General features: G+C 45.3%; 1 protein-coding gene across 3 annotated transcripts in view; it reads right to left on the bottom strand.

The window, feature by feature from the left end:
- Positions 1 to 7,826: 7,826 nt before the first annotated feature.
- Tpx2 (TPX2 microtubule nucleation factor) overlaps positions 7,827 to 12,354 on the bottom strand; it is a 48,061-nt gene continuing 43,533 nt past the window's right edge. For 2 of the 3 annotated variants that reach the window (XM_055617980.1, XM_055617981.1), the window contains exons 13-17: positions 12,143 to 12,319; positions 11,044 to 11,190; positions 10,161 to 10,272; positions 9,360 to 9,547; positions 7,827 to 8,285 (exon numbers count right to left, since the gene is read on the bottom strand). In XM_055617980.1, coding sequence (XP_055473955.1) covers positions 8,178 to 8,285; positions 9,360 to 9,547; positions 10,161 to 10,272; positions 11,044 to 11,190; positions 12,143 to 12,319 — 732 coding nt within the window. In that variant the 3' untranslated portion in view covers positions 7,827 to 8,177. The remainder of the gene's footprint in view (positions 8,286 to 9,359; positions 9,548 to 10,160; positions 10,273 to 11,043; positions 11,191 to 12,142; positions 12,320 to 12,354) is intronic. The other variant, XM_055617982.1, reaches the window with a different exon arrangement.

Raw genomic sequence — 12,354 nt, 5'->3', positions numbered from 1 at the left:
CCCGAGCGTGGTCATGGTCACAGAAGCTAGCAGTCATCCTCAGTGTCCATGGTGCCCAGGGTCATTTTAGAGCTGGGGAAAACTCCCCTTCGTGGAACTGGAGCAAAGACCCAGTAGGAACACATGGCTCCAGCCTCTCCCGCCTCATTGCCATCTTTGAGACAGAGTCTTTAGCCAAGTGGGCTTCAAGCTTGATACAGCCCAGAGATGACCTCGATTCTCCAGCCCCCACTTGCCCAATGCTAGGATTACAGATATTTGTCACCATGTCTGGTTTAACACAGAGGCCGAGAATTGAACCCAGGGCTTTGTGCATGTCAGGCAAGCACTCTATCAACTGAGCTACATCTCTAACTCCTACTGCTCCAACTAAGATTAGATTCAAGTCTGGAGAACTTAAATGTCATGCTTGAAGCCATGAAGCCAGAGGAGCAACCCTCAGTCCCCTAATATCAGGTTTATTTAACTATCTTGAGCTCCTCCTGGACTTTGTACAAGAATACAAAGCAACCAGGCCCCTTGGCCGCCAGTGCCATAAAAAGCAAAGCACAGTGGGGAGAAATAAAAAGGAAAAGATGAGGTGTCAGCTTTCCTGTGATATCCTAAACCACCTCCAACAACAGGAGGATTACTTCCAAAAGAAACAATTCACGTCTTGGATCAGGGAAGGGTAGCTCTATGGAATCTGTTAGTAATTGAACATTCTGTGCAGTCTTTAACCAGTTCCAAGGTCAAGAGAAACATCAGAAAATATGTGTGTGTCAGAGGACAACATTATTCAGGGATTAGTCCCCTGGAGTGATCTGGCTAGATTTCCACTTCCAGAACAACCCTTGGAAAGTCCTCAACAAGATAGCATGCTGGCCTCCAACAGGCTTTATTGAAGTGCACGTGGAAAAGGAGGGCTGGGAGCTAGAAGGGTTCTTGCAGTGCAGAACAGCAGCATTTGGAGAACATGAACATAAAGTGGAAAGTGGCGTCTCAGGACATGACCTAGGGAAAGGAGCCTCAGGCATTGCCCTGGCTGTACTTAACAGAGGTAGAAACTAAGCCCCTGAAAAGAGAAATAATGTGTTAAAGGTCGTTGCTTGTCAATAACAGGAGTGAGCGGCTATCTCTGCTCCCACACTTTCAGCTCACAGCCCCCAGAGTAAGAAAGGCTGAGGACTGTCTCCTTTCAGATCTTACCTGAAGGCTTGGGGACAACAGGTCCAGTGTGGACATCAACTTGAAAATATGGTTACGAGGCTTTAAAACAAAATAGCTACAATTATGTCCAGGAAGGCTTGGCTGTGTGCCAATAGAGTTTTTATTCTGTTTTCACTGGGCATGGGTGTCAGCTCAAAAGAGCTTTCCATTATGCAAGTACGAATAACTTGCAAGTAAGTATTTGTGCCAGAATAATCTTACTGCCTGTGCTTTCCTGTGGACCAGGTGGTGGGAGCCGGCGTGTATCTGTCTGTCTGTTATGTATATGGGACACGCGGGTGCAGGTCCCCGTGTGTGAAGGTCAGGTGTCAGTGTCCGGCATCCTCGCTCTCCACCTTGTTGAAGGGTCACTCACTGAGCTCCAGGGTCTGCCTGTCTCCCTGTCTGGCTTTTTCTGTAGGCGCTAGGGTGCAGATCCAGGCCCTGTGTGTAGAGAACAAGTACTTCATCATCACTGTCTTCCCATATCACTAACTGTAGCTCCTGAGAGAGCTTGTGTTTCTGTGTCTGTGCATGTGTGCACATATTTGTGTGTTTGGGAGCATGTGTGTGTATGTGAAGGCCAGAGGACAGTCTTGGGTGGTGTTCCTCGGGGAACTCATTATTTTTCCATTTGGGGGCCTTTTGTTTTGGTTTGTTTTTTGGTTTTCTAAGACAGGGTTTCTCTGTGTAGCCTTGGCTGTCACAGAGCTTGCTCTGTAGACCAGGCTGGCCTGGAACTTCCAGGCGCTGGGATTAAAGGTGTGTGCCACCGCAGCCCAGCTATTATTTTTCTTTTTTAAATCTAGTATTTTTAAAAGAATCTTTTTTCTTTTCCTTTTAAAAATTCTATTACATTCATTTACTTATTGTGTATGTGTGTGTGCCATCGCACATGTGTGGAGGTCAGAGATTAACTTGCGGAAGTCCATTCTCGCTTCTCACCATGGGGGTCCCTGGAATTGATCTCAGGTCACAGGGCTTGGCAGCAAACAGTTACCCACCAAGCCTTCTCCCCAGCCCAGCCCCAACACATCTAAACAATTTTTTTTTTCTTTTTATTTTTTTGCGATACAGTCTCACTGCCCTAGAACTCACCAGTTAGGCTAGGCTGGCTGGTTTGCAAGCCCTGGAAATCTGCTTGCCTACATCTCCTCCTAACTGCACTTGGCTTTTTTCACATGGGTTCTGGAGACTGAACTCAGGTCCCCAGGCTTGCAGGACAAGCAGTTTACCGAGTAAGCAATCCCCATGACATATTAAAGGGAGGCAAACGGGGACAATCCTTCACAAAGTAAGCATTTTTACCAGCGGGGAGAGGAGCACTCACAGAGGAGCAGCATGCTGTGGTATAAGTACTGTATTATAAAGAAGAAGGGAGAGGGAGGGAGGTATTGGGGAGAGGCTTTACGCTAGTCTGGTTTCACCTGGGAGCACAGCAGCAGTGCTGCGTGGCCTTCAGGAAGTCAGCAGGAACCTGGAGACTCCTCTCCCCTCACCCCCAAGCACTGTTAAGCAGCGTGGCCCCAAACTGCTTCTCACATTTACTGTTTAGTAGTCTGACACGCTGAGATCTCTTCTGACCTTTGCTCCCAAAAGAAGACCCGAAGATGCTATCAAAACCCAAACAAGCTGGGCAACTGCCCTCGGCGGCAGTTCCTGGTGCCTTCACACACTGGCCCTCCGTGCTGGGAATGGCAGCTCCTAGCAATTCCAGGATCTGCAAATCAGGGAGAGTATTCCCTGTCCAGCCCTTTTTTTTTTTTTTTTTTTTTTTCCTGGAGAAGGGCAACTGATGCCTGCAAGTTGGTGTCTTTCCTGATAAACCTAAATCTCCTCCAGCCGGCCTGACTCTGCAACCACATTTTCTCCAAGTGAATGGCGGTATTTGGGCACTGCTTTCAGAGATCCTGGGACCACAACATACAAGTCATGGCTTGAGCTCAGCTTCTGTCATACAAGACAGTAAAGAGCAAAACCCGTCAGCCCATTTGCACTGTCAGTAATGACATGCCCCATCACACACACACACAAACACACAGCACCGAGACAGTGGGTATGTAAGAAGGCAGAGGAAATAGTGGCCCATGCCTCTGCACAGCTTTTCTGTAGCAACTGCATTGGCTTTAACTTGGTAACAAATTGTCCTGGAATTCTTGGCCTTGGAGCAAACATGTCAGCTCCGGGGTTACACCTTCGTCACTGTTCAAAGTATCACACGCTTTAACCTTCCTGCTCTTTCCATAGGCCTGGCTTTGTCCTGTCTCCAGGAAACATTATATGTTGCCTAAAATGAGCATCCCAGCAGGCTGCGGGGCACATGGCAGCTCAGGCCTCAGAATGTGGATCACCTCCTCGGGATCCACACCGCCAGACTCAGCCCCTGCGGAAACATGAGCCTAGCCACGTGGCTCACAGCTTTTTTAACTGCCACTGTCAGCACTGAGACACTTCCCCAGAGACTTCAATGAAATTGAAGAGTGATGCCAGAGGTGGCCTGGGGTATACACCTGTAACTCTAGCCCTTGGGAGGCTAAGGCAGGAGGATCATGAGTTCAAGGCCAACCTGAGCTACAGAGTGGGGTCAAACCCTGGATAAATTTCTCTTTACAGGAAATAGAGATTCAAGCAGGCCCCCAAGGCTCAACAAAGCCAAGGCCAGATATGATCTGCCCCTGGGCCTCAGGACTGCCACCTTACTAGATTATTCCCATGAGCCTTCATACTCAGAAAGCCAGGACATGCTCAAGGTAGGGCAGGAGTTTTGTCATTCAAAACCACAGCATACTGAAAAGAGCAAGGGGCAGAGCGATGCAATTAGTACGTAAAAATAAAGGCAGAAGTCGGACATGTGTGAATACGTGCAGAAGCCGGGGCAGGGGAAACTCAAGAAACTGGTGACACCATCTCTGGGAATAACTGAGCAGATGGGCTCGCAGCTTTGAACCATATGCATGTCGTAAAACTTTCTAAAACAAATTTTAAAAATTAATGCAATAAGCCTGGAGGTGGTGGTGCACTCTTTTACTCTGGAGGCAGAAGCAGGAGGATCTCCGAGTTGAAGGCCAGCCTGGTCTACAGAACAAGTTCCAGGACTGCCAGGGGCTACACAGAGAAAAATAAAAACAAAAATTAATGCAGTATGCTATAACTTAATTTTTTAAGGTATGTCCCTGGTGTGTGTGTGCATGTATGTGTGTGTACATATACATATATTATATACATATATAATACATATATGTACATATACATATATTATATGTATATAATATACATCATATAAATATATGTATATGTATATTATATGTATATGTACATGTATATAATATATGTATATTATATATATATATATATTTTTTTTTTCTTCCTTAAGGAGTAGTGGAGATATAGCCAATGGTAGAGCACTTGCCTAGAATGCCCAACGAATTAAGTTTAGTACCTAGACTTCCTGGCTAAATGTATGCGGGCAATGCTTGATCATTGTATGCACATACAAAAACACTTGAACAGAATAGTTAACGGGTTACTTCTAAACAGGTGAAAAAAGGACAGCTACATGGTGTCGGTAGCCTGTATCGTTTTGTTGACAAAGACTAGCACTGCTGCACTTGTTTTAAAGCCGCAAACCTCAGCTTCACTTCCATCAAGCGCTATGCTCCACGGTGCTGAGCCCTGAGTCCAGCCCCAGCCCATCTTGCTGCACGTTTGTATTCAAGCCTCCTCTGAAACGCGACCCTAAGCAATATCAACTGCAGTCTGCCCACACTCAGCCCCACTTCCTAGAACCTCCATGGAAAAGAACCCAAAAGGAATGAGACAACTAAATGGTAGCCAACCTACAGAACACGGGCAGATGATGGGCTGAAGAGTGACAATGACTCTACAAGGGTTAGTACAGAAATATACAATGGGAAGCCACAATGTAGTCAAAACTATCATGTGCTACACTCCCCAAATCATGGTGATTTCAGCAATCTGCATGTCAAATGGTGAGGATTTTACAAAATTTGCCTGGCAAAATGTTGGTCAGATTTCTTAGTAAAATCCAGGAAATTCTTTCTTTTCAAATTTATATTGGGAGATGTAAGTTTATGTGTAAACTAGTAAAAGATAAAAGGCATCAAGATCAACATGAAGATGGAACTCAGGGGCTGGGGCTCTGGCTTGGCTGAGCTGGTGTGGACGGCTCTTGCAGAAGACATGAGTTGTTACCAACACCCACCTGTAACTCCAGGTCCCACAGGGGCCCAACACCTCTGGCCTACACAGGCACCTGCACTCATACATACACAACTAAAATTGGGGTTTTTTTTCCAAAACTTAAAATTCAGTGTGAGGGCTAGAGAGATGGCTCAGAGGTTAAGAGCACTGGCTGCTCTTCCAGAGGTCCTAAGTTCAATTCCCAGCAACCACATGGTGGCTCACAACCATCTATAATAAGATCCAGTGTCTTCTTCTAGCGTGCAAGTGTATATGCAGATAGAACATTGTATACATAATAAATAAATAAAATATATATTTTTAAAAAAATTCAGTGTGAATTAGTTACATGTATAAAGTGTCCAGATACAGAAATTCTTTCATTTGTTTATTTTCTTGAAACACATTTTCACCTTGGCCTTGAACTCAGCACTTGCCTCTGGCCAAGTGCTGGGGTTAAAGGTGTGCCCACCAAGCCCAGCTTGAATGTATAAAGTTTTATCTCAGGGTATGTTCTTTGTTCAAGTTACCTTTGAGTGTGGAAAGAGGAAACTCCCAAGACAGCCTGAAGGATGAGGGAACCAGATGGCTGTGGCCCCTCCACCTTCCTCAGAAGGTCTAGGTGGAAACCTGGGTCATCAGTGCAGATGACCCAGGTCATCCTCGACAACAACCCAGTCCTCTCAGGATCATGGGGACATGACTGACGTGCCCACCTGTGCCCAGCGCCAGTGATGGTGAGAGCTGGCACAGCAGGAAGAACCACAGAGGACAGGCCTGGAGAAGGGACCAAGACTTGTGGGGTGAAAACACTGTGACCAGAAAAAAATGAAAGCTGCAAGAACTGAGAACAAAATCCCAGGACCAGGTAAAACTGGATTCTCCGCACCTCAAGGCAGATCCCTTTTGTTTGATCCATTCAGAGGGGCTGGAGCGGTGGCTCTGCTTAGGAGCACATACTGCTTTGGCAAAGAATCCCCACGCCAAGGAGGCTCAAGTGCAGCAGCTCCAGCTCCGTGGGATCTTTCAGTCCACCCCCAACCCGGGCACTAAAGAGTAAAATAAAAGCACTCAGAATCCAGTTGTGTTTACCATGTCTACAGCAAACTCAAGCACAAGCTACAGTCAGTTCCTTCCTGGACAGCTCCTCATCAGAAAGATCCCGGGCTCCCAGGCCACCCTGGCTGCTATCAGACAGGAAGCGCAGGCAAGCACCATTGTCTTGTCTTCCTGATTAAAGTACAAACAAGTGTTTTCTGTTACTTTCATCCTCACTAGATTAGCAGAGGCTGAACCAGTGCCAACCTGTGTGAATGCAGCACCGTACTGTGAAATGAACCAATGACAGATGATGAGAAAAAGCGGTGCTCTTTGCACTGTTTTGTGGGCTTCCAGGAGGAGATGGCCATCACACTGTAAGAAATGCTGTCTGATTCTGTCACCTTTGGCTCAATTTACAAAGGCTTGTAGAAAATAAATTTTTAAAGTGGTCACAGCACAGACAAAAAAACAAACAAACAAAAAAACCAAAAAACAAAAAGAAGAATATTAAAAAAAAAAAAAAAAATGGGCTTAATGTTACACACAATGCTGAGGACGTTTTTTGAAGATGACCTGGGATTAGTTCCCAGCACCCACATGGTGGCTCACAACCATCTGTAACTCCAGGGCATCTGACACCCTCCGGGTCCACGCAATCTGACAAACTCCTCAGACATCCATTGACACAAGGTATGCAAGAATTCCACATGCATACATACAGGTAAACTACAATTCAAATTCTAGGGCAGCAAGGGCTACACAGGGAAACCCTGTCTCAAAAACCCAAAAATATAAAATAAAGAAGTCTTGAGAGAGAAAAATAGACTACAGAAACTTCTGAAGTTGAAATACATGCATTTGCAGTAGGCAATAACTGTGAGCCTACAGACAGCCCCAGCGGAGCGCTCTCATTTGGATATCAAATATCTCCCCTATGCTGGTGTGTTTCTTGGTCCCTAGCCTGGCACTGCTTTGGAAGGTTTTGGCCTGTGAGGCCCAGCTAGTGTATTTAAGCCAACAGGGACCGACCCTTGAAGGTTACAGACCAGTCTTAGCTGGCAGCCTCAGCTGTGCTTTCTGTCAGACTGAACTTCGTCACCTCACCATCCCGAGGATGGACTGCATTCTCCGAAAACAGTGAGCACAAATAAAACCTTGCGACCTTTAAAGAGAAGGTCATTTCAAGCCAGGCTGGAAAACGTCGGCTGTGCCACTCCACTGTCAGCAGCAACAGTGAAGATCGTGCATCAACAGCAGCTTTGTAGGGTTTCTATGAGTCCACACAGTGTCCTCCTTGGTGCCGTCAGCAGGTTCCTTGCCTCACCGCTCGGGGCTCCTTCGTAAACTCTTCCTGAACAAAGAACCAATCTGACAAACTGGCAGCTGCTCGTTTACTCTGTGACTAAACCACAGCCTAGGACTTGACTGCCTTTATTTTTATGCTTACAATGCACATATAAAAGGGGTTGGGGAGATTAGGTAAAAAATTAGACTGTGCCAGAACAAATGTTTGAAATTCCAGCCAGAGATAAGACTAATAGCAAAAAGCCAACTAATGTCTGAAGGAAATAACTACAAGAAGTCTGATTAAAGCCTAAATGAGTTGTGTCTCATTAGCTTCAAAAGTTTGTGTGTAGAATGATCTTCACAAACACTGGCATCCACAGTTGTCAGGTACATTGCCACACATGGGTGGATAAGTCTGAGAGAGGGTTCTCTCCATGCCTGTGTGACGTAGAGAGCAGCTTCTACTGGAATCGAGTGGAGAACTTGGGAGACACAGGCACAGTCAGAGGCAGCTCGCTTGATTTCACCTCCACTGCTGAGTACTTGCGTATTGGATTTGCCTTGTGCACCTGCGGAGTAAGAAAAGAAAGTTATCACTGAGGGGGACGCCACAGAACTATGTGTAGAATTGTTTCCTTTTGTCTTTGAGAGAAAAATGGTTGGACAGGCTTATAGGTCCTAATTACAAATTTAAGGGGAAGAAAGGCACAGTAAAATGGAGGAGTGTGATGGCCAAACAGGTTTCTACTGTTGCTCACTGGGCCCCTCACTAAGAATTTCAAACTTCTCCCCAGTGTAACTTACTGGGGAGAAACAGGGCCTTGCTTAAGTGTAGCTCACAAAAGTCATAAGTTAAAATGTTGTGCCAGGGTCTAGAGAGATGGCTCAGCGGTTAAGAGTACTGATTGCTCTTCCAGAGGACCCAGGTTCAATTTTCACCACCCACACTGGTTCACGACCATCTGAAACTCCAGTTCCAGAGCATTTGACACCCTCTTCTGACCTGAGGGCACCGGGCACACACATGGCAGATATGCCTACATGCAAGCAAAACACTCATATGTATAAAATAATAAATAAATCATTAAAAAGTTAAAAATAAGTATAATAATGTCTTTCTAAAAGGGGATCTGCTGTCCTTTTCTGGTTCCTGTAGGCACTGCATGCAAGTGGTACACAGACATATAAGCACTCAAAATGCTCATATCTAAAGAAAGAAAAACACACTTTTTTTAATTGCCAGAGTGAAATTTTACACTTAGCTGATTGACAGTTAGTACTCAACAAAATCGCAGACCAAAACAAAAAGCAAAAGAACACTAATCAAGAAGGGCTGTGAGAGTGCAAGATCACTTCAGCACAGTGGCCAGCAGCACTGCGCTAATGGGCGTTGCCATGGGCCCACTCTGAGAAATGCTCTAGGAAACAGATTTATACTGGGAACAAACTCAATAGGCAGGTACCTGGGGGAAATAACCACGGAGAAGTGATGGCTGACTTTCAAAGTGAACCAAGAGAGACTGCACTGCTCGCTCACACCACTGTCATGTAGATGCTGACTTACCACATCAGCCCTTCTCCACCAGAAAACACAACAGAGACAACCCAGGGCTCATCGGTGCGAACGTGGCCCAATCAATTACCAGTTCTCTCCGAAGCCTGGCTAGCTCCTCCTTCTGCTGTTCCTCTTCTTGTTGCCTCACTTCCTCCAACTGCTGCATTTTCCAGGCCTCCATTTCAGCCATTTTCTTTTCCAGCTCCTGCCGTTCCTTGGCTCTCTTCTCAGTGGCCAGCTGAAAAGGTTCCTGAACTAGTGAACCAGAAAGGTTCTCTGAGCACAGAAACAGAGACAATATTGATGCACATGCAGTACATGTAAACCTAGCCCCCAGGACTAGGCCCAGCAGAAAGACATGGCTAGCAACTAGAAGCTACTGAGGAAGAAACATGGAGAAAAGCCGCAGCACGCGCCTTAGAATGCTGAGAGGTTGGAGAGGCCTCTGGAATCATTCAGTATCAAGGAGACAAGTGCGGTGAGGTAGCTTGCTCAACACCGCCTGCTGCTCTTCTACACAGGCACTTAAAGAAGACAGAAGAAGAGCCCCAACCTCCTGCCATGTTGCCCATTGCCTGAGAAACCAGTCTTTTTTGGATACAGAAAGAAATCCCAGTGCCCTCCCTCATCCACTTGCTCCCCTTTTGGCTGTGGATCACCTATGACTGTCACTGAAAGGCCAGTTGTGTGTGCCCAGCACACTTGACAACACTCAGGGGCGCTACGGGATCCAACAAAAGCAAAAGGCTGGTCTAAGGGAAGAAAGCGACCATGCCCTCAGATAAAGCATTTCTTGATGACAGAGCATTGTTCTGACACAACTATGTCCTAGCTTCCCCTGCAAAGTGTGACATTCTGTCCCAATCCCCAAGACTACACAGAATACTACCAGCAGCTGATTTCTTCTCTTTCTTGGGAACAAAGGGCTCTTGGAAGATGACAGTGTTTGGACGAGCCTTGAAGCAAGCTGCTTCCTTTTGCTGCTTCAGTTCTTCCTCCAGCTGTTAGAAGAAAGTCCGTCAGCCAGTAGCATACACTATGTCAGACTACTGTAGCAGTAACACATATCCTGAGGGTTCCAGACTGTCTAATAAGACAGAACGTTTCAACCCTTTACTTTTCGTAAATGAGTAGTCAGACCCAGAGGCTTGATTAAATCCTGGGTAGTTTTTGTCTTGAGGTGAGAGAGAGAACAGTGAGAGTGGCAAAATTACATAGCAATTATACCAACCTATAACCAATCATTTGTCTTTAATCTTCTATTATGATAAAGAGCAATTATATCACATATCATATTGAAAAAACAGCCTGTCTTATTGAGAACCAATTCTCCCATCCTGTTTCTTACAAAGCATCAACTTAAAGAAACAGATGAGATCCTACAGAAAGAAACTCCTGACTGAGAAGGTGTCTCATATTCCCCAAGTGACTGCTGAAGCAGACATGAGCAAAACTCAGCCTGCTGCCATATGCAACTTGAACTGATAATAGTCTCTACATGTTCAAAGGGTCAAATAAATCGAGAGGGGTAAGAAAATACTCGACAGAAGTTGTATGTAACCTATAAAATCTAAACCAAGTATTACCTGACCTTTTACAAAAAAAAACTAATGTGACTCCTGGTTTACAGTTTATAGACTACATTAAAATGATCCAATCTGTCATCCCGGATGATTTCAGTATAGATAGATTTACCTGCCCAATCTACCTAAAGGCCTGCCCACTCACCTTCCCACCCACCCACCAGCCAACCAGCTGCTCCCTATTCCTACCTGGTGCTTCCAAATCTCAGCTTTGTAGGCACCTCTCTTGTCCGTCTCCAAGGAGAAAGGCTCAGCTTGAGTCACATTCTTTACCTTTTTCTCTGGCAGATTAACAGTGTCAAAATGGGGCAGAGGAAGGGCCTTAAACTTGGGCACCTAATGGAGAAGCAAACATAAGAATAAAATAAGAAACTTTCATCAGTGGGGAGACAGGAAAACCTATCCCACAAAGAACATCAACAACTTCAGTGCCTCCCCACCTTCAAGTCTCTGAATAAAATAGGTTGATCACAGAAAATTATAGAGAATTCTTGCCAGACATGGCAATGCACACCTATAGCCCCCGATCTCCAGGAACTGATGAAGGTTCAGGAGCTCAATACACCTGCCTAGACTATATGGTGAGACAATGTCCCCAAAGACAAATGAAACAACAACAACAAAAGCCTCTTATCAAGTATGCTGGTAAGCATTTTGTCAACTTGACACAAGTCAGGGTTATCTTGGAAGATGAAACTTCAACTGAGAAAGCATGGCCAAACAAGCCCTTTCTTCCCAGGTTGCTTTTGGTTTTATCACAGTAACAGAAAGCAAACTGAGACAGAGATAAAGCAATATTTACTCCTGAGTATGTATATGAGCCTGAAAGACAAGGAGAGTAAACCAGTTTTCAAAGCAGAAAAACAATGGACCTTTTTAGAGCCAAGAGAAAAACCTAGGTTTTCCTAATGCTTCCCAAGCTGGCAGTCATAGCCTCCTTGTGCCAGAGAGATCACTTAAGTTACCTGCCCAATAAGTAACCTCATAGGGGGTCTTGCAGGCATCAGTGGAAAGCAACAATATTAATATTAATTTTATGTAAAAAGTATACATCTGTCTATAAAGTTAACTTTATATAGAACACTCCCTGAGTGAGGTGTGGTGATGCATGTTGTAATCCCAGTACCTGGAAGGAAGAGGCAGGAGGACAACCACAGATTCAAAGCCAGTCTGCTCTACACAGCAGGACACTGCTCAAACCAAACCAAACAAACAAACAAACAAATAGGGGAGAAAAAGGCTCCCTTTGGGGGGAATCAAAGAATAGTATTTTGCAAACTACACCTACCTCCCCCTTCTGCATTTCTTTTATTTTCTTCTCCTTCTGCAGCTGGCGCTCTTTGTCCCGGGTGTCAAAAGAGAAAGGGCACACCTCCACGTTTCTTGCCTCTGGGATGTGGGGCTTATAAGGCACCCCATAATGTGGCACAGGTTGAGCTTTTATCACTACTGGTTTATCCTCTTCCTAAGAGAGAAAGTACAGTTTAGAAACAAGACCCA

The sequence above is a fragment of the Psammomys obesus genome, unplaced genomic scaffold (assembly GCF_907164565.1).
Source record: "Psammomys obesus unplaced genomic scaffold, mPsaObe1.curated_primary_1811, whole genome shotgun sequence".
Taxonomy (NCBI): domain Eukaryota; kingdom Metazoa; phylum Chordata; class Mammalia; order Rodentia; family Muridae; genus Psammomys; species Psammomys obesus.
Note: the sequence above shows the minus strand (reverse complement) of the source record. Positions and strands in the feature narration are given on the sequence as shown.